The sequence below is a fragment of the Crinia signifera genome, chromosome 19, assembly GCF_055691185.1.
Source record: "Crinia signifera chromosome 19, ASM5569118v1, whole genome shotgun sequence".
Lineage (NCBI taxonomy): Eukaryota > Metazoa > Chordata > Amphibia > Anura > Myobatrachidae > Crinia > Crinia signifera.
The window spans coordinates 98808536-98831758 of record NC_139226.1 but is presented as its reverse complement, the minus strand read 5'-3'; the positions used below and the strand labels follow the sequence as shown (position 1 = coordinate 98831758).

The 23223-nt window shown below is 40.5% G+C and overlaps 1 protein-coding gene across 4 annotated transcripts in view; it reads left to right on the top strand.

Annotated features, from left to right (window-relative positions):
- AJAP1 (adherens junctions associated protein 1) overlaps positions 1–20812 on the top strand; it is a 282173-nt gene extending 261361 nt beyond the window's left edge. For all 4 annotated transcript variants that reach the window (XM_083163011.1, XM_083163013.1, XM_083163010.1 and 1 more), the window contains one exon: positions 19089–20812. Coding sequence is in view for 1 of the 4 variants with exons in the window: in XM_083163012.1 (XP_083019138.1) it covers positions 19089–19110 (22 nt within the window). In the remaining 3 variants the exon portion in view is untranslated. The remainder of the gene's footprint in view (positions 1–19088) is intronic.
- The last annotated feature ends 2411 nt before the right edge of the window (positions 20813–23223 follow it).

Below are 23223 nucleotides of genomic sequence, written 5' to 3'. Positions count from 1 at the left end.
TTCCGGTGACTTTCAATAACAGCCCATGGGTGGGACAGCAGCACAGTGTCTAATTAGCCAGACTGTCTTGCTGTAATCAGGACAGTTGAGAGGTATGTAAAATCGCTCAAGTACTATTATAATCTGACTCTATGTCCAATTGGACCGTGAAGTATGAACAAGCCGTTAAAAAATAAATTATGTGGCCTTTTATGTGTCAACCATTTTCATGATGACCTTTTGCTTGTTTTGACGTCTTGTCAATGTTGACCAATCGACCAGATACCATCACGAAATAAGAGAAGATGGAGTATTACCAAACTATGAGGGAGATGTATCATACATACCTCCCAACATTCATACTGCAGAACAATGGCGGGACAGTGGATGGCATTATGCCACTCGCTAACCAGCTCGTGACCACTGCTTAGCAAGCGAGTAGTAAATCAGGCACAAAGTGTCATGCATCAGCTCCTAACTGACATTTTGCAAACAATCTGTGGTGTGGCAGTTAGGAGCAGACTGGTGCTTTATTTTTTTCCCAAGGTTTGAAACATATACTCCTCTGCAATAATCCCAATAACATTACTGCTTATTATCAGTATAGAGCAGAGATATAATCTGTGTTGTATTCACAGGTATATACTGTAAATGACAGTGATAAAAAGCCAAAGCAAAAAAAAAAAAGGCAATACGTGCGTACTGCAGCTGATCTCCGGGGATTGTTAGAGGAACTCTACTAGTATAATATAGTTCTATTAATATTTTGTCATCTATAATGATGTTCCTCTTTATTATTATTGTGTAGTAGAGATTTTATTTTGCAGTGAATTGCATTTAGCTTCAAGCCTGATGATTAACAGAACACTACAATCTGTAGGTTGGGAAAACATTTCCCCTGTAATTCACTCCTACAAAATCAAGTAGGACAATTCATTTTTAGCACCAGTCATAGCTGATTTATACCTCAACTGGCAAAATGCAAAGTGAATAGAAGAAAATGACCTTTGAAGTGTTCTACTGGAGTCTTCCTGCAACTTGAGAGTAGGCTTTTTTAGGGGACTGTAAAAGTATAAGTATGTCACATGAAAGGGAAACTAAATTTAGCTCACAGCACAGTGAAGTTCTAGTGTTCAGAGAAGTCTGAGACAATGTGACCCACATTTTTATTGGACTACATCACTGAACTTGCTATATACTGTATGTATGTGTATATATATATATATATATATATATATATATATACAGTATATAGTAGAAGAAAAAGACTGGCACCGTAGGTCTTTTAAAAGTTGTATTAAACAAAGGTTGTTCCACTGTTTGTTTAATACAACTTTTAAAAGACCTACGAGTGCCAGTCTTTTTCTTCTACTACATTGATTGCTGAGACAGGCACCGGGGCGGTTGCCTACCAAGAGGGAGTGCCGGACCGTACTACAAATATATATATATATATATATATTTATATATATATATATAGATATATATCTATTAGAGATGAGCGGGTCCGGATCCCCGAGATCCGACAGATCCGAATATCGGGGATCCGGGCCAGATCCGAGCCAGGTCAGGAGTTCCCGCCTGAATTCCGGACCAATAACGAGGCCGAACGTCATCATCGCGCTGTCGGATTCTCGCGGGAGCGGGATCTTATAAAAGACGCACGCGCGCCCCGCCATCTTCACTCCAATCTTGGAGAGGGAAGAGGGTGGTTGGGAAGCTCCGTTTGCTCCGTGCTGTGCTCTGTGCCATGTGCTCCGTGACCTGACCTGTGCCCTCACTGCCCTGTGCTGTGCTCCGTGCCATGTGCTCCGTGCTGTGCTGTGCTCCGTGACCTGCCCTGTGCCCTCACTGCCCTGTGCTGTGCTCCGTGACCTGCCCTGTGCCCTCACTTCCCTGTGTTGTAGACTTGAGAGTCAGTGACTGTTTATAGGCCTGAGCCCTGTAGTGTGATTTAACTAACTAGGTGCTGCAGTGCTCACACGCAGGGGCTGCAGTGTCCACTGTCCAGGGGCTGTCCTGTGGCCCGTGCCCTGTTGTGATTTATTTAGCCCTAAGCCCTGTGTTGTTATTTATTTAGCCCTGAACCCTGTGTTTTTTGTGATTTAACTAACTAACTCAGTGCTGCAGTGCTCACACGCAGGGGCTGCAGTGCTGCTGAGTAGTACACTGTGTACAGGGGCTGCAGTAATACAAGGGGCTGTGTCCAGTGTGACGGCCTATATCTTATCCATTGTCCAGTGTCACTCACGACATATATCCTGTGTCCTGTCCTGTGTGACGACTGACGACATATCCTGTGTCCAGTGTGACGACATATATCCTGTGGCCAGTGTGACGACATATATCCTGTGTCCAGTGTGACGACATATATCCTGTGTCCAGTGTCACAATTCACAACATATATCCTGTGTCCAGTGTGACATATAATGTGTGCCGGCATATATCCTGTGTCCAGCGTGACATATATCCATTGTCCAGTGTGACGACATATATCCAGTGTCCAGTGTGACGACATATATCCAGTGTCCAGTGTGACTACATATATCCAGTGTCCAGTGTGACGACAATATATCCTGTGTTGAGTGTCACAAGTCACAACATATATCCTGTGTCCAGTGTGACATGTAATGTGTGCCGGCATATATCCTGTGTCCAGCGTGACATATATCCATTGTCCAGTGTGACGACATATATCCTGTGTCCACTGTGACGACATATATCCAGTGTCCAGTGTGACGACATATATCCTGTGTCCAGTGTGACGACATATATCCTGTGTCCAGTGTGACGACATATATCCAGTCTTCAGTGTGACAACATATATCCTGTATCCAGTGTGACGACATATATCCTGTGTCCAGTGTGACGACATATATCCTGTGTCCTGTGTGACGGCATATATTCAGTGGCCAGTGTGACGACATATATCCTGTGTCCAGTGTGACGACATATATCCTGTGTCCAGTGTGACGACATATATCCAGTGTCCACTGTGACGACATATATCCTGTGTCCAGTGTGACGACATATATCCAGTGTCCAGTGTGACGACATATATCCTGTGTCCAGTGTGACGACATATATCCTGTGTCCAGTGTGACGACATATATCCAGTGGCCAGTGTGACATCTAACCATTGTGTGACGGCATATATCCAGTGTCCAGCGTGACATATATCCATTGTCCAGTGTACAGGAGCTGTGTCCATGGGTGGTGTCCAGAGGCTGTGTCCAGTGTGACGGCTGTGTCCATTGTCCAGGGGCTGTGTCCAGTGTGACGGCTGTGTCCAGTGTACAGGAGCTGTGTCCAGAGGCTGTGTCCATTGTCCAGGGGCTGTGTCCAGGGTGACAGGCTGTGTCCAGTGTCCAGGGGCAGTGTCCAGGGGCTGTGTCCAGGGGCAGTGTCCAGTGTCCAATGGGCTGTGTCCAGTGTGACAGGCTGTGTCCAGTGTAAATTAAGATAAATAAATAAAAGTAATAAATAAAATAAAAACACATTTTTGGAGGATGATGGAGGAGGAAATAGTGGGAGTGCTGAAGCTGCTACCACCAGTCATGATAAGGCCGATACCTCTTTGTATTTGCTGTTTGGAGCATTTCTCTTTTTTTGGGATAGTTTATTAAACTGCCACCCTGTCTGCCCCTGCAGTGCCGCTCTGCCAGGTTGGAAGTGTAAGGTCCACATGTATGTGATGCCGACTGCTGTCGCTTAGCTTAGTCATCCAGCTACCTCGGTATACCCTTTTGGCCCAACTACAGTAAATGAAAACAATTTTGTAAGCTGTGAAGTGATCAAAATTGACTAGAAGTGAGTGGAAACTAATGTTATTGAGGCTAATAATACTTTAGGGGCAAAAACAGGCCCAAATTCTGTTATTTTAGCCATTTTTAGCATTTTTTCATAAAAATCCAGATCCAAAACCAAAACCCACAAGAGTGGTTTTGCCAAAACCAATCCAGATCCAAAACACGAAGGGAGATCCAGATCCAAAACCAAAACCAAAACCCAAAAAAGTGACCGCCGCACATCTCTAATATCTATATATATATATGCAGTATATACATACATACGTTCTGCACCTTTACAAAGGGGTCCCCAAAATGTTAGGATCTACTTTGCACCGTTTTACATATTAAATGGATTTTGGTTGAACAGAAAAATCAATGTTTCGGTCCGCGCCCCTCGCCGGCTTGACAGGTATCCGCGTGCGCTTGCCACGCTTCGGGCTCGGTGGCTCGCTGCGCTCGCCACACTAATCTATTCTCAACTCCACGCCGACGTGGATAGTAGGGGAATGAAAAGGTCGGAGGACGCGCACCGCCGCCACGCTTCTGGTTCGCGTCAATCGTGGGGGTGCCGGCCACAATGGGGGGCCATTATTTTTTACACACATGCCGGGGCCATACCCAATGAGAAATGGCCCATATTGGGCATTTTCCCATTTTTTCCTATGTTAAATGGACTTAGTTTCAATGTTAAAATATTTTAACATTGAAGCCTATGGACAAATCGGGTCCATCGCATAGGCTTCAATGTTAAACATTTTAACATTGAAGCCTATGGAGAAATCGGGGGCATCGCGTCGGGCGCGCATAGGCTTCAATGTTAAAATATTTTAACATTGAAGCCTATGGGGAAATCGTGGGCATCGCGTCGGTCGCGTCGTGTGCCTTCTTAAGGCACACGACCGACGCGATGTACCCGAGTTGTGCTTTTTTCAAAGGAAATCACGGGCATCGTGTGCCTTAAAGTTAAGGCACACGATGCCCGCGATTGTGGCCGTGCTAGGAAACAAGTACCTTACATTCTCCCCCATGTCGTAGGGGATGGTAGATTACGAAATACCACCTGTTGGCACAAGTCCGCTCAAAAAAACATGAATAACTCATTTCAACCTTTTGACTGTTGACCTTCCCATTATCAAACGAATGCTTGTGTCAACCTTCCGACCCTGTCAACCTTAGCCATGTTGACCCATTTCAGGTGTCAACATAAGCCATGTCGACATTCAGTGGTCGACCTAATGTACGTCGACCTCCATAGAGTCAACCTAGTGACTGAATCCTGAATCAGGTCGATTTTATGGTTAGATGAGACGCAAGAATAAAATGTGTACAGAATAAAACACAGCAAAATAGCCCCATCCGAACATTGCAGCATATAGTATTTTTATGAGAGCCACTATAATATTTTATGACAGTTAGGGGCCTCATAGCAGCCTCATAAAATGGACTGCCTGAAGTCATTGAGAGAACAACAAATTCAGAATTTTTTAGAAACTCTACAAGGTTTGAGAGTCAGAACTTAATCAATTATGGATGACTAACGCAATGAAGACTCTACACAATAACAGAATCGCTAAAGAAAAAAATACTTATACTTGGGAAGATGTGAGCCAAGTTACAAAGTTTAAACCAATACAAATGTTGACACAAACCCTGAAGCCAGTGATACACATAAGAAAGACTCAAATATTAAACAGTTGAGATAGGAATGGATTTAAATGTCTCTACACTAAGGTTTGGGGCTGATCAACACCTACAAGGCCACAGAGGTCCTACCCTTTGTACATACATTTTGACACCTGCCTAGAGTAGTAACAGTATTAACCCTTTCAGGTGCAACATCTAGTCATGCTCAACAGCCCTAGCGCTAGTAGCAGATCCAGTTCAACATTTAATGTAGACCATTCTTTAATTACATTTTTTTTACAATTAATTTAAACATTTAAACCAGTTTGCAAAAAAAATAATAAAAAAAATTGGACTGTAAAGGGTTAATATATCCCTTAACGAATACTTTATCATTTATTTATTATTAGCGACCTGGCCCTGCTTCACACGGGTACATGGCTGATGTAATAATAAAATCCTTATGTAAGGATATGCATATAGTCTTTGTCATTACATACACAGTTCTACCAAGTACATTATAACCAAAGACTGCAAATGCAATTGTGAAAAATTGTATTTACATTTCTTCTGCACTCCAAACAGTGGTCAGGGAGGCTATTGAATCTTGGCCACTACTTACTTTCTCCTTGACCTGCCACTCATAAAATACAGTTCAGTAGCGCATGCAGGGGGGGTTTCTGAGTACCCAGAACCCCCCCCCCCCCTGGAGTCTAAGGGCACTAGGCTGAGGGTCCCATCTTTCCAAGGATACAAGAATTTTACAAATCGGCCTTTGGGAACCGGAGAAATCTGCTTCAAAGCAGTGGTCCCCATCCAAGCCTGTTAATTGTTCTTCCCAGTCAGATATTTCAGGTTCTGTCTGACTTAGAGTTTTTCTGAGGGTATATTCCAAAAGCTGGGACTCTCCCCCTTTGATGGATACTAGTAGCTTGTCTCTATTGTTCCCAGAACCATAAATATCAGCCTTCAAGCAGCTGGTTACTGCTCCAGCTCCACACACCTGGTATGTAGTTTTATATGCTCATTGGCAGATTGCTCTGCCTCCTGAACTCTGATCCCCTAGTCCCCAATACCATTTGCCCTCTTCTCCCACTTCATCAGTAGGGGCCCTAATACATTGCTATGCCCAGGGGTCTACACTGCCGTTGATGCCCCTGTATATATATATATATATATATATATATATATATATATATATATATATATATATATATATATAGTTTTTTATTATTATTATTTATATACATTTGGTCTATCCATAATACTTTAACTGACCTGGCATATACTGGGTCACCTAAGTGTCCATCTCTGTGATTTGCTCCGCCCCTCTGGAAACCCCCTTCTGAAAATTCTGCAGTTCCCCTTAAAAGCTACTTATAGAAACAGAGTGATCCATGCAAGCAACTATGACCGTGTCAACAGAACTATCAGAGGGCAAAACCATGGACCTTATTTTGGTTCACTCTTTCTGACAAAATCCTTCTTAGATGGACAAAACCATGTGCACTGCAGGGGAGAATATGCAAAATGTGCAGAGAGAGTTAGATTTGGGTGGGGTTTTACTTCAAAGTGAGAACTATATTGAAGTGTAAAAATAAAGCAGTCAGTATTTTCCCAGCACAGAAACAAAATTACTCACCCAAATCTAATTCTCTCTGCACATGTTACATCTGCCCCCCTGCAGTGCACATGGTTTTGTCCATCTAAGAAGTATTTTGTCAGAAAGAGTGAACCAAAATAAGGCCCCATGTGATTACTAGTCACATGTTCTTACCACAAAATCCCAATACCATGGATGAGCCTCTACAGCTAAATCTTTTAATTTTTCTAAGAAATGGAGTGCACTACAGAGCAGTATCAAACAACATGGCTCCTCTAGAGATTCTTCATTCCCTAACCAAGATGGCCACTTATGACAGTAGCTACTTCCACCTACAGTACGTGCCCATGGCACAATCTCAGGACACTTAGTCTTTGTCCCAATGGCACACTTGGTCACACTTATTCAGCCTCAAGGCTTCAATTGATAAATGTTGCATACGTTCACTTTGGATGCGTGCATAGGGTGACAAACTGAGGTTTGTACCACAAAGCAGACTTGCAATCAACCCTGAACCAGTCCCTTTGATGTCTAATAAATATGGCATTTAAAAAATATATATATTTACAAAAGCATTTTTAGATACCATGATGTTGTTTGTAGTCTTTCCTTGGCGTAACATTTTAATATTCTGATATCACATGACCAGATGTGAGCTGATTAAGTTGATAAATATGTGCTAATTTCTATCTGATTGGCACAACAGTAATGTAATTGGCCCCATACATCCGCAATGGAATCTGTCAACCTCCTGATGCAGGGGGCCAGGTAGTCAAGGAAATACAATATTAAAAACAATATTAAATTATGCACTTTCTGTGTGTACTATAAGGAAATACAATATGTTGGATTTCCCAGATTTGCCTATCCTGGCAAAAAAAAGTATTTGGCATTGACAAGTTGGGTATACTGTATTTAACTTGCTGACCATTACTTTGATTGGTGGATCAGTAAAATACAGCTCATGGGGCCTTATTTTGGTTCATTCTTTCTGACAAAATCCTTCTTAGATGGACAAAACCATGTGCACTGCAGGGGGGGCAGATGTAACATGTGCAGAGAGAATTAGATTTGGGTGAGTAATTTTGTTTCTATGCAGGGAAAATACTGACTGCTTTATTTTTACACTGCAATATAGATCTCACTTTGAAGTAAAACCCCACCCAAATCTAATTCTCTCTGCACATGTTACATCTGCCCCACCTGCAGTGCACATGGTTTTGCCCATCTAAGAAGGATTTTGTCAGAAAGAATGAACCAAAATAAGGCCCATAGTATGTATATGTGAGTCCAGTTATGCTCATTTACACAAACAAGATTATATAAAAAAGGGGGCACCCACCAACTTTAATGTTTTTTGAACTGTTACAAAATGATCAAACAGTGTATAAAGTGGTACATGAGAACAATCTAGTGCCAGAGGGATACATAGGGATGGCCATTGGTCAAAATGCAGATGGCAGCATCCCAAAGGAGGGAATCCCAAGAAGGGTCTGGTAAGTATACTTACCTTCCCACTGTCACCCCAACCCTCCATTCTAGCAGCCTATCTCCCCTTATAGTATGACCCTAACTCTTCCCTATAGTGCTTAACCCTAAACTCTGAACCCTGCTGCCTAAACCTAACCTAAAGCCTGAACCCCACCCCCATTAAACTAACATTTATACTAATGCCCCCATTCTGGGTAACTAACCATATCCTCTCCCTCACCACAGCCTAATACTAACCTCCCTCCACTGCAGTCTAACCCTAAATCCCCATAGTAGTGCCTAAACCTAACCGCCCTTCCCCAATTCCTCGCTACTCCGGGCCCACACACTTATTAATCGGGATGCCAGCTGTCAGGATTCCAGCGTTGGTACCCAGACTCTATTCGAACATCCGGTGCCGGTCTTCTGATGGACGCTGGTATCTCGACCACTGGGATGCTGACTACATCCCATACTAGAAAATACTATACACAAACACAGAAACTGTTGGTGAAATACATTAAAGACAGGGCCATAAATTCAAAGTGTTCTCAACATTTTAGTGCCTTAAAAAAAATAACACTATATTTACTACTTCATCATTAAGTTTAGAAATGTCATGTGCTTTTACTTCTTGTGTTCCTCTATTGAAATAAATTTGACATACATTAATATTAAAGAGTTAAATGGGAATTGGGTTGTCAAAGTTGGGACTTTGATACAGTGAGACACTATAAAGATGCACAGTTATGTTGTAAGATCATCTCCTGCCAACACTTGTATATTCTTTTATGAATCATTTAATAGGCCTTTAAATTGCTCATACTCTGTATTGTATTACATGCTAATTTTAGCACAACACAAGTGCCAAAGACATGGAAATGAACAAAACACAATTTACTAGCATTAGAAATAAAATAGACATGTTAGGAGTTGTTGGAAGAAGACTCTTGTCCTCATTATGAACTGTAGAAAAGAATGACCCACATTACATTTGTTTTCAGCAAATGTGTCAATATGGTGTTGTTTTGGGAATTGCCCCTCGAAAAATCAACTACAGTCCTCAAGTAACCCTAGCCATAGCCACCATAACAGCCCCTATCTCCCCATTCAAGGGAATCAAAAACAAAATCATAGTAGAGTTCTTCGATGATCCTGTGCATTCGCTCCATGGGGGTGATTCTAATCTGCTCCAAGCAGTTGAGTCGCTGCCTTGCAGAATCCCCTCTTCCCATCACCGATTCCCCTCATAAACATGCGAGGGGATGTGTCATTTGATTGAATGATTTCTCCTGCATTCATAAATAAAAGTCAGTCTCAACTGACTTTTATTTGTGGGCGCCGGGATGAAGACAGGGCGGCACGACCGTGTACCCATGGGAATGCTCAGCATTTTCATGGAGATGTCCATGAAATGCTGGGTGTTCCCATGGCCCAGGGCAGCTACCACCCCCATCCAGCCCCATCCCTCCCCGCTGCGAATGGCCTGGCAACTCTATAACTCACTGAGGCCGTTCACAGTTGGGGTTTGCACATGCCCAGAAATGTACATGCGTAGATCTTGACAATCGAGGCAGGGGCCAAATTCAGATCACTACGAGTGATCCAGAATCGGTCCCCATATGATTGGTGGATAGCTCCAGCTATGCACCAAACAGCACGCTGATGGATATTCACTGCCTGGCTGCAGAATGGGAGGCAGTTAGAGAATTCTGCCTGGCTGCAGTTATTGTGAATAATCAACCATCAGATAGGCAATCCAGATTCTCTCCTAGTTTCCCAAGAAGCTCTGGAATCAACAGCCATGGTGGCATATTCCCCCCAGCACAGCCTGCTTCTACTTGAAGGCCCATAGAATTGTGGGGCACTGGGCAGCTGCCCAATGTGATCATACATTAAGATGGCCTTGACCCTAGCAGTGTATGTTTTAGAGGTCTCCTCACAGAACTGCAAATAAAATAAATAAAAAATAGAAATAAAATATTTAGTACCACCTGTGGGTCAAATTGTGTCAGTCAGTAATGAATACACCTGTGCAAGATATATTAAACACGCATGGTATTCCCTGAAGACTGGAGCTGAGAAATACTACTCTATGACATACTTTTGTACTGTCCTACTGGACTCCTGAGAGAGTAGGTCCTTCTCCTATATCTCACCCACATACAAATGGGCAGGACATGGACTTGCTGACAACATTTAGGCTCATGCTGACCCTGTCTGTGTTACACAATGACATGAATTGCCACATTGATCAGCAAAAAGTGGGGCTGCGTTGACGCCATTCACGGAACGCCACCCTAGCACCACTCACAGTAACTTTATTCCTTTTACAGGATGTCCCTTTTGCCCCCAGTTGAAAGATGGATGTATGCTCTAGTCCTACTTTTAAAGATGCCTGACTTAGCTAATATATAGCTAGGAGTGGCCATTGACATCTAGGTCCACCAGTGTTGCCTCCATTTTAATAAACTGAAACATAAAAGATAATTTGGAGATAACTGAGACTTAGTTGGATGAAAGCCAAGACAGCACATTGTGGCATACCTCATAACTATCCCAATTTAGGGAGGACAGCCTTGAGAAGGTAAGCCCATGGCAGATCGGCGAATGGGTGAACTTGCCATTTTATGCATTGCATTGACATAGGTGGAAATGGGAGGCAAGAAGTGCATTCAAATAAATGGCCATGCGCCACCTAAAGCCCACTACCATGCACTTATTAAGATGAGAAAATAGTTTTGAAATATAAAATATAGAATGTTTAGGAAAAGAACATAAGGAGGAAGGGATTTGTGTGTATATGTAAAATTATAAGGAATACCTATCTATTGAAATATATCAGTGAAGATTGTGACAATGTAATTAGGGGTGCCTGAATGTTGCTGCTTGTTGGTAGTGAATGATGGAGAGCAGGGCCGTTTCTAGACTATTTGGCGCCCAGGGCGAAGTTCAACATTGCGCCCCCCCCCCCCCCCTGAAAGGGGTGTGGACTTTGGTAGGGGGTGTGGCTTTGCGGGAAAAGACTACTTTACATCCCAGTTTTGCCCAGATATTGGTCACCAAATGAAAAAATAAGTTCTGATTCATGCCCCTTAGGTTATTTATTTTTCCTCAAAAATACCACTAATACTTTATGGCACATACCATAATGCCCATGATACATTATGCTACAAGGTATGATATTGATGCCATCATATACAATGGGTGAAATGTAATAGGATGAGAGATTCAGAAAGTGAGAGATTTGGTAAGAAGTCTCCATTTTTTTTTAAAGCGGCAATCATTTACACTGCAAAATCAAACTGGTGTTGCCGTGTAAATGATTGCCTCTTTAAAAAAAACTGGAGATTTCATACCAAATCTCTCACTTTCTGAATCTATCATCCTATTTATTTTCACCCAATGTGTCCAGACATCAAGTGACCTAGTTTGGGAGTTCTGGATCTAAAGCTGTGTACACACGGGGGCGATAGGGGCTGAAATTGCTGGGGATATGGTCCCCAGCAGAGGTTCCTTTTCATCAGCGACCATCTCTGGTCGCTGATGAAAAGGAGAAACTGAGCAATATATCTCCCCTGTGTGTACGGGGCTTAAGATAATTATAGAGGTCCAGTGTCAGATTCTAAGGATTCCCTGTAGCATCTTTTTTGGTAAATAAATAGTTTTGAAATAACAAAAACAAACATCCATTCGCATGCTGAGGGGGAACACCCACATTATTCGATGGACGGCGAACATCGAATGATGTGGAATGTGCACGCAAGGTAGTAGGGTGGGTGCTGCGTGTCACTGGGGGGAGGGGGGGTTGGGGAGGGTGGTTGGTTGTACATATGATCATGGGGGGGCTGGAAGGGGGGGGGTAGCCCAGGTTGGGGTTACTGACTGTAGGTCGCTGAGGGGGAGTAGTGTATGTCACTGGGGCTGAGGAGTGGGGTGGGTCATGCTGTGTCTCCCCCCCCCCCGGGAGACACTCCTCAGCCCCAGTGACATACACTACTCCCCCTCAGCGACCTACAGTTAGTAACCCCAACCTGGGCAACCCCCCCCCCACCTCACTTCCAGCCCCATGTAATCCCACACCCAACCAGCATTCAACATATGTTAAAGACAATTGGACAAATGACCCATTTTGAACTAGTCCCCCAGGCAACAATGATACTACATTATACATACTGCTGCTCCCAGGCCCCACATCACTGAAATAACTTATCTGCAGCATACTACTAGGAGTACTAACTCACCAACAAAATAGATGCACCAGGCTGAGGCAGCAGTGTGCAGCACACAGGAGCAGGTTAGATAGGTCAGAGCCTGAAGCTGGACTCTTGTGCAGGACTCAAGGTGGGAGGAGCAGCAGACTTACTGCGTTGTAAGAAAATGGTGCCGGAGCCCGGAGAAAAGCCCGACCGCGCAAGCATACTACCCCCCCCACCCCCCCCCCCTCTGATTCCGGAGGCAGTGAGTGAGTGAGATGCTGCGTAGCGTGCGCACTAGCTGGGTCGGTCAGTGAGTGACAGCCTGCTCATAAGCCTGGATCCCTCCTCCGTTCCCTGCGTGACCAATCCTCATAGCAGGAGGGGGAGGCACTAAACTACCTGTCAGTCACAGTGACTCACATAGTGCTGGGCTCCACCGCCGGGTCCTCTCCGCCTGATCTCCAAGGCTCCCTCTATGCTCCGCCTCCACCCATCACCCATCAGCCAGCCAATCCCCGCCCTGTGCTGTGCGCCGATCGGCGCTCACAGCCACCTGTCACTCAATATACTGGACTCTAGTGTCAAGCGGCTGTGACTGTGAGCGCCAACCGGCGCACATAGAGACTCACTCACTGTCAGCCAGGCTTGTCCAGCAGCAGGAGGCACTGAGGCAGCATTGAAAAAACGAGACGAGCCGTGCGGCGCCCCGGGCAGTTGCATGGCTCGTCCCCCTGTAAAAACGGCCCTGATGGAGAGTGTCTGGGTGCTTCTTTTTAATTTGATCTCGATTTTGCCTTTCTAAGTTGGGGAGTATGATGGATGCTATATTGCTGCAAATAACCTTCTATGGCTAATAATGTGTTCTTTAATATTGACTCAGTGCTGGTGCTAAATAACGAGTAGCTAACTTCAGTTCTCAAGAGATACCAACAGTTAACATTTAAAGTAGAGTAATTAGCTCCACTTGTGCACCTATGGAAAACATTAACTGTTTGTACGGCCATTTTGTTAACCCCCTTGGTGCTCAAACATGGCCTGCTCATACTGTAGCAACAAAACTGCCTGTTTTGGTGCACCATTTGATGAGAATGGGACGCACAAATGTCTCACATGCAATCGTGTCCCATTCTTGATGAATGTACTGTATACTCACTCACTTATCCCAGTAGCTCATTATAAATAGTGCAATGAGACGCATGTCTATGCAGGGATATGGTCATTGGGTCTACAACAACTAGGTCAACAAGCATTAGGTCGACACCACTAGGTCAACAGGTAGCAAGGTCGACATGGGTTAAGGTCGACATGGGTCAAGGTTGACATGAGTCTAGGTCAACATGGGTCATTAGGTCGACACAAGCATTAGGTCGACATGAGCAAGGTCAACAGTCAAAAGGTCAACGTTTTTTACTGTTTTTTGAGCCAACATGTGCCGATAGGTGGTATTTCATTCCCTACCATCCACTAGGGCATGGTGGGAGAATAAAATAGTGTGCCAAGCGTAGCGGTGCACTTCAAACTGTGTCCATGTCAACATTTGGGTAAAAAAAACAGTGGAAAACCCCATGTCGACCCTTTGACTGTTGACCTTGCTCATGTCGACCTAATGCTTGTGTCAACCTAATGATCTGTCGACCTTTCTGTCTGTCGACCTAGTGGTTCGGAATTTTTTTTGTCGACAAGCATTAGGTCAACACCACTAGGTCGACAGGCAACAATGTCGACATGGGTTCAACTCGACATGGGTCAAGGTTGAAATATGTTTAGGTCGACATAGGTTGACATGTCATTAGGTCGACACAAACATTAGGTCGACATGAGCAAGGTCAACAGTCAAAAGGTCAACATGGGGTTTTTCACAGTTTTTTGAGCCGACATGTGCCGACAGGCGGTATTTCATACCCTACCATCCACTAGGGCATGGTGGGAGAATGAAATACTGTAGTGTGCCGAGCGTAGCAAGGCACCGTGCCCAAAGTGTGGTGCACTTCAAACTGTGTCCATGTTGAAAGGGTCGACATTTGGGTAAAAAACTGTGAAAAACCCCATGTCGACCTTTTGACTGTCGACCTTGCTCATGGCGACCTAGTGACCTATCGACCAAGACCCATGTAGACCGAGACCCATGTCGACCTTTCTGCCTGTCGACCTAGTGATGTCGACCTAATGCTTGTCAACCTAGTTATTGTAGACTAAACGATCCCAACCCTCTATACAATAGTATTTTCAGAGAAAAAGGTCTATTTAGCATACTAAACAGTACGGTATTGTACAGTAAAGTAGTTCTTGCACTACAGTACATTTCAATGGACACTTCAAGCACGCGCAATGCAGATTCTTTTGCTATACAGGTAGCTTTGCATTAGACATCTGACGCATGCGCTGTGGTCACTTTAAAAAGTGACATCTGGTGGATGATCGCTGGTATTGCACTTATCTGGTAACGTCAAATGCCAATCAACTAGGCACGCTGTGGCAAGTTGCCGAGACAAAAGCCATAGGCAGGCTAGATGACGGTGGCTCCATCTGTAGCTCTCAAGGACTGCAGTTGGCTGTCCCTGTGCTAAATAATCCAGATATTCCAGAATGTCACAGTTTTACTATTAAACACATATTTACAATTTTAAAACAAAAAAGAAACAAAAACAACAGACAATGTTTAAGCCAAGGTCGGTAGATGTAGACTTGTGTTAAAGGTAAATGTTCATGCCAATTTAATTTTTTTGTATTAAAATGCTCCTGGAATTTATATGTATTTCCTGCCTCTTATTCTGCAGTACAAAGGCTCAAAACAGAAACTTAGACCTACACTGACAGCTTTTAACACCTTGTAGCAACCGTACAGAAAAGTCAATACACAAAAAAAAGCTGATGTGTTGACAGCTGATGTGGGAATCGGTGAGAGATTTTCCCACTCCATTTCTCAAAACTACCAGTCCCTGCTTTACATTGACAATAATCTTGTTTTTCATGGAAATGTCATTTTCCCACTAGTTAGACACTTTTTATTAAATTTACTGCAAGTCAATCCATTCCGATTAGGTTCACTGTTTCTCTTTAATTCCCAGCAGCAACACCTGACCCTCACTAGTGCCCTTTGCCAGAGTCAAGATCTACTTCAGAGTTTTATTTGAACTGATTTACTGAGTATTTCAGTGTAACCCCCTCCTGTCGTGTTACACTGTTTTGTATTTCAAGCAATTTGTTTTGGCTCTAAAAACCTTGGGTGACCTGTTTAATGTTCTGATTATATCTAGCTTTTGCCAAGTATAATGTTTTTATGTACAGATACAGGGGGGTGTTCAAACGGAAATTAAAATTGCTGTGTAAAAATAAAGCTAAGATCTGTCGGCTACATGCAAAAGCAGCCAGTATTTACCCTGCGCAGAAAAAAAATAATAATGTATTTGTTTCTTTTGCAGAGGACCATGGTTTGTTCCAGACACAAATTTAGTTTACTGAACCTGGTCCTTAGAACTGAGGTAATCACCTGGCGTATGGGTCAAATTACTATTATTAGTAGTATTAATATTATTATTTATTTATTTTATTATGCTACACATATATTCTGTCAACCACTTATCAGAGATGCAGAAAATCAGTTATCAACGCAATTTTATAATAACACGTCTCCCGAGCAATAAAGTATTCAGGTTGAATGGTGCTTTTATATTCAAATTGATTTAAAAGCAAACAAACATTTACAAAAATTGTAATCAGAGAGCAAAATAAAGTAAACTCTTGAAAGAATGTGTAGTACAAAAGAGATTTGTTTGCAGAATAAACAAAAACACACCCCACGGCAATGGACTAGGAACTAGGTGAATAATTCATAAAATACAGTACTGTATGTGAATAAACTAAGAAGCTGTTTAATGGCTTCCAGCCAACAAATACAGAAAAAGGTCAGCAATGCATTCAATGAAAATAAAATATATAATGTTGTAGCCATTCTTTGAAAATATAACAATATTTAACCACTCAAATACAAAAATACCACGAGCATTTTGGATAAGGGATTATAACGGATTTCGGACATTTTTTTGGTACATACTTACCTGGTCCCCTGGCGGTCCCCCAATGTCCAAGGTGTCCCCTGTTGTCCACAACAACCATCGAAATTCATCTTCAGCGGCAAGGATGCATTGCGCAGGTGCGCCCAAGCATATGTGCAATGTTTCCTTGGTACCGGGGATGCCGCTTGAAGAAGAATCTGATGGCCGATGTGAATACCGGGGGACGAGGTAAGTATGAAAAATGGTGTGTGTGTGTATGGGAAGAACCCCCCCCCCCCTTGCGGTTTTCAGAATATTTTGAAATATCGCTACATTGATGGACTAAACCTCTGATGACTACAGCTCCTTGAAAAAGGTTGGAATAAGTACCCAATGAGTCTTTTTACAAGATTTCGTGTCTATTGGAGAGTGCTCAGCTACCCCCACCAGTTGGTGAGAGGGTTATGGACTATATATATATTTTTAAAATATAGTAAATGTAATAATAATAATAAACATAAATACAATTAAGTAATTTGAAAGAAGAATGTCAAACCATATGAGGACAGATTTAGCAGTTGTCCATGGCAACCAATCAACTTCTTGCTGTAAAGCAATAGAATGTTAAATGATAGCTAAAAACTGGTTGTTTGCTCCACTGGTTATCTTTATTATTAACAGTTATTTTATAATATAGCGCATACATTTTCCGCAGCGCTTTACAGCAAATATGTCCGACTAGGAGGGTGTCAGCCACAGAAGAGATAGCAATGGCTTTCAATTAATTTATTCAAACTCGTAGGGGAGGAGAGGTGCCACTTTGGGAGCAGGAGCCTGGCACGAGATGACTCTATTGCCTTTCAGATATCTGCCTCTACTTTGATGAAGTAAAACTAGAAAGCCAATCATCAATCAACCCTCTGTAGTCAATGGGTTTCCAGTTGAGGAACCAACTGTATGTGCCATTAATATACCCCTGGGCAAAAAGAGATGCCCCATTGGTCACACAATCAGACATTGCACCAACTATATGCAGGCACAGAAAGCATGGCTAGGTACTCAGGCAATATAAAGACATCACAGTTGTTATTAATTTTAGATAGAACAGGGACACAGGTATAATTAAGAATGGGGTTACAGTTATGATTAATGAGAACAACAGGGGTACATGGGTAAGTGATTTATTTGAATAATAAAATTATAGTTAATTAGAATAAAAGGCACAATTCGGATTAATGGGAAGAACAAGGGCAGAGTCGTTCTGTATAATAAAAGGCTAACACTGCTCTTTACCTCTATGGGGGAATTCAAGTATTTTGCCTGCCATTGTGATGTGCTGGGGGACAGTTATTGATACTTTTATTAAAGGCGAGCAACACTTGTCGTGTCTGCTATTATGGCACTACAGGTCATACTATACTTACCTTCAGTCCTGGAAGCTGTAGGAGTTTCATGATTCTTGGGATAGTCCACCACAGCCCTGGAAATGTAGGCTGCTCTCCTGCATCCTGCCTACTTCATAGTGAACCAGGCAGGATTGTATGTTACTCACCAACAATCGCAGTAGGGAGCAGGGCAAAATGACTGGATCAGATAATTTGGCTCTGCCACTGTAAGCGGACCTGCAAATTGCAGGTGCTTTTCTATGTTGGGGGAAGGGCCTAATGATGAGACATTCAACATTACCCACTGTAGTGCCCTACAGTCTCTTATCTCTAGGCTTCTCCTGGAGAGAAGACTTATGAAGTAGGTACATACACTACAGGTGTCAATATGATCTTAAAACAACTATTCATGCTGGTAATTAAACTTAGAAGTTTCCTAGTTGTTACTGAAGTAGAAAAATACAGTATGGTAAAAATAGAATAGGTTTTATGTTTTACTGATACATATATGAGAGAACATAACTTTAAAGATTATGAGGGGTATTCAATCCCAACCAAAATTTTTGGCAGGCAAAAAAAAGTTTTGTCCATTTTTTAGGAGCGAATTCGTTCCCTGATTCAATCATAGTGCTGATTTTTTGACTGGGTGAAAACCCAGCATTGGCAAAAACTTCCATGAATTCAAAAGTTTTTGGCGAATTTATGACTGCTTTTGCCCATGTTTGCGGCCTTTTTCACCCATGCCATTTTTTCGCCTGTCAAAAACTTTGGCCAAGATTGAATACACCCTATAACTTGAATACCCCCTAGAAAACTATATAATGAATTTTGATAGGAAATGTATATACTTTTTTTCTATCAATGCACACTACTACATACATTATCTATCTATCCATGTATATATCTTTAAAATAACATATTAAATTAATGATTGGGACTTGCAGCAAAATTGGAAATAGCATATACAAAATGTGCAAAATGTGCAATAATATCAATATAAATGTATTTTAATTATGTGTTTGTTTGTTTGTTTTTTCCTTCAGGATTCCATTAGTGAACCTGTAAAAAACATAACAGGTGTCTACTATTTTTGTTTACCATTGGGACTCAGAGAGCTGAACTCTACTGGACAAATATATTTTTATAAAAAATGTAAAACCTTACAGACGCTGTAAAAAAAATTTCCTCAGAGAATAAGTTTTGCTTTTGTTTGTTTTTGGATAAAAGACAAATGAAAAAAAAATTATAATTTCAATGACTAGAAGAAATTCTTAAAAAAGGACTTACCATATGAATTTTTGGATTTGGACTGTGATTTTTGAACCTGTGCCAATAATACCAATATGTGCCATGAGATGATGTGGAAGACTTCCATTGAAATTGAAGCTAAGTGATTTATTTGAATAATAGCAGAAATAAGGAATTGGTGATCTGTTTATAAGGAATAAAATATTGTATAGAGACATAAAATCTGCGCATAAATATTTTTTTGTGACGTAGCATTTTAACTGTTATTGTTTTGTTTGATAAAGTTATTTTATTACACTCAAAAATTTATGTTTCATTTAGAGAGAATTTGTCATTGCTACTGCTTTAAAAAAAGTCAATATTCAAGTGATGCCCATGGGGAAGTAAGGTTTTTTAAGGGTTCAGTATTTGGGATTGTTTTTAAATAAAGTGTTGGATTGCCTTTTAACATTGTAATATTGAAAAAACTATATGCAACAATGCTTTATATTATTTTTATTTATTACTTTTTTCCAAAATTTATTTGTGACCCACTCCAATTTAATTTGAGATATTTTATGAGCCTGAAAATGAACATGTAAAATTAATGTCACTGAACAAAAAAAAATACATTAAAAGATTTGACAAGTGTTCCCTAGCCATGGAGCCATGTAGGAAATCAAATCCAAGATTGAGCAACTGAATTATTAAAGGAGAACTAGCTTTTATGTATTATTCATATTAAATAATAGTAGGGCTGGAAGATAACTCATTAACCTAATCAAAAAGACAAATCTGTTTCACAGATAAGAACCTGGCATATGTAACCTACGGGGGCGCCCAAGATTTGGGGATTTTTAGACATATACTGTGAGTTTATATTGTAAAATAGAAATCAGCAAGGGCACCTTTGTGTTAATTATTTAATTATGTGTACATTTAAAATGACTTTGATAAAGCACAGTTATGAATGCTATATCATACATATCACATACAGTTTTAGTTTGCTCAGTTTAAATGTTTTCCTTTTATTTTCACTGACATTAAACTGACCTAAAGTATTGGATTAATATTTGGAGTACAGTATTTTACTTTTATTGTTGTTATACAATTTTTGTTTTGCTTTGCTCCCAGTTGCAAGTTGTTTGTGTAGTAACTCTATCTTATACATAATAACATATTTCACATTTTATTTAACATGTACAATTTTCAATTATACTTATAGTCAAAAATAAAAATGACTTTTTTTTCTATAGATATTATTCTTTTTTGGTGTTGATGTTAGATGAAAAACTAAGCAAAAAAATTAAAGGGTCTTTAAAGAAGTAACCTGTTGATTTGTCATATAAATATTAATATTCATTTACAGGTTTCTTTTTTATTTCCGAAGAGAAATTTGATCTATGACCCCCTGAAAGAAACAAATATGTGCAAATATGTACAACTTTAAATTGTACTTGCTGTCTATAAGTATTTAGCAAAATATCATGTCTGTTGATTGAACAACACTGTTATATAATAAATAATAGAGGATATATTACTTATTTGTTTAACTATGCTTACAGTGATATATTTATTATTTTATGTGGGACTCAAAGTGCAGTTTACTTGCACTGAAGTAGATACTAAATCTATTGGAAGATTAATAAACATTTTCAAGCTGCAGGGAAATTAATGTAAACTAAATAACTAAAAGGTACTTACCAAAGAGGAATAGAGGAGTACATTTTAGTACGTATATAAACAAAATACTTCTCTCAAAGTTTTATTTACAAAAACAAATCTTGGGCCAAAATGTATTAGGGTGTGAGAATCAGAAAGTGAGTGAGAGATTTGGGGTGAGGCTTCCCATTTTTTAAAAGCGGCAATCAATTACATTGCAAAGTCAACCTGGTTGAGCAGTGTAATTGGATGCCGCTTTAAGAAAAAGGGAACACTGTCCCAAACATTTGGTCCATAGTGTACAATATTAATGTAAATATTAGATTATATGAAGATTTTGAGATTGGTGATGTATAGAAATGATTTTTACTTGACAGTTCTGATGGTTGCCTAAATTGAAAGTGGAATTTCATATAAAGTATCAATAAAAATGATAACTCTTGTGCCCAGAAGGGTAGGGTTTTGAGTTATAGTGAAATTACTGTAATGGGGTTCATATATCTGTGATGTATTGCCACAATTAACAATTCTCCAAATTAGTGGTTTGTGGGATCACTAATTCGACCAAAAAAATTATCAGGTTTGGTGACTGAGAAATTTTTAGCATGCTGAATTTCCTTAAGTCCTTGACAGATTGCTGATCATCATTATCCACCAAAAAATTGCTTTGGTCACCAATCATGGCTTACACAAGTCCAGTGCCCATATATTCAGTGTATCATATATGTTATTGTGTCTACATGTGATTGGAGTAGTGAGTTAGGATCACAGGCATGGTTGTGCATGTCAACCATATTCCTTTAAGATGAGTCTGGTTTTGACTAACACATATCACATGATGATGGTCACAGAAATGCCATTGTGTAGACACATACTGTAGTGTATATACATTAAAAAGACACTATTAAATTTGGATGCTTTTGTTTCTTAACCCGTTCAGGTCCAACATCTAGTCAGGCTCAACAGCCTTAGCGCTAGAAGCAGATCTAGTGGTGGGCCACTTTAAAATAAGAACATTAACATTGTTCAACATTCAATGCAGTCCATTTTGAATTAGAAAAAATGACACTTAATTTAAACCAGAATGTTTAAATTACAAAAAAAATGGACTGCAAGGGTTAAGGGGGGTATTCAATGTGGGTTGATATTTCTAAAATATAAAAACACACCTATTCACTGCAGCTTGTCCAAACAAAAGCAGATTCAACATTTTCATCAGTGCATATTAGATTGCATTAGGGAAAACGGCCACTAATTTGTCGAATTTACATGCAATGGTCAGATAGTTTGGATAGGTCTAATATAAATTCGACCTATTATCGGCTGATATTTCTGCATTTCTGAAAATTTAAACTGTCGTATAAATTGAATAGGTCAAATATAGTTCAACCTATTATCGGTGAAAAGTGCTTAAATTTCCAACTTTCGGAAATCTTTGACACTGATTGAATACCCCTAAGAACCTACACAGTTGTTGGATTCAAGTAAACCTGTATAGTCTATGAAATTAATTGCAATAAATCAGTTAAAAAAGTTAAAAAAGTAATACCTATTTTTTTTTTAAATGAGCCAAGGTCCTGGTGACAACAGCCTTGGTTTGGAGAGATTTCTAGGATTCTAATTTACTAATAGTTAGAAAATACATCAAATTGACCACTAAAAGATAATGAAAGTATACTGGCTGCTGTGCTTTATTTAAATGGTGATTACTGCTTTTACAGGTCTTCTTTGATACACAATGCAGTTTTATGTATCCTTTATGGGGGAGCAGGGCTAATACAAACTAAATATATTATATGTTCAGTATACTGTATACATACAGGTCTCCATAGGACTCCTGCTAATCCACGGGACTTTTCTATCCTCCCTATTTATATTTTTTATATAAATACACCTTATTGTAAACATTTTTGATACATACATTCAGTAAAAAAAAAAATCTTGAAGGAGTTTTTATTCCATCTGTCCACTTTAATCGTATCATCCCTAAATGCATATCCTATTAGTCCACTAGCAACTACTCATGTCAATGAGCCATGAGTCACAAATTTAATTTTCAAATTCGAATTTTGAAAAACATTGATTAGGCTCACAAAATGGCTACTTTCATTTTACTATATTGTCCAGGTTTGCATATCAGTTCAAATAGATTTACAAGGAAGCACAACATACTGGTAAGTTAATTGGTTTGTGAAAAAAATAAACCCAGTGCTTTTAACATATGTCTGTATGTGTTTGTGCAGTTAAGTATATAGAATAAAGTTTTCACTGGGTTTTGGATTGATTGAC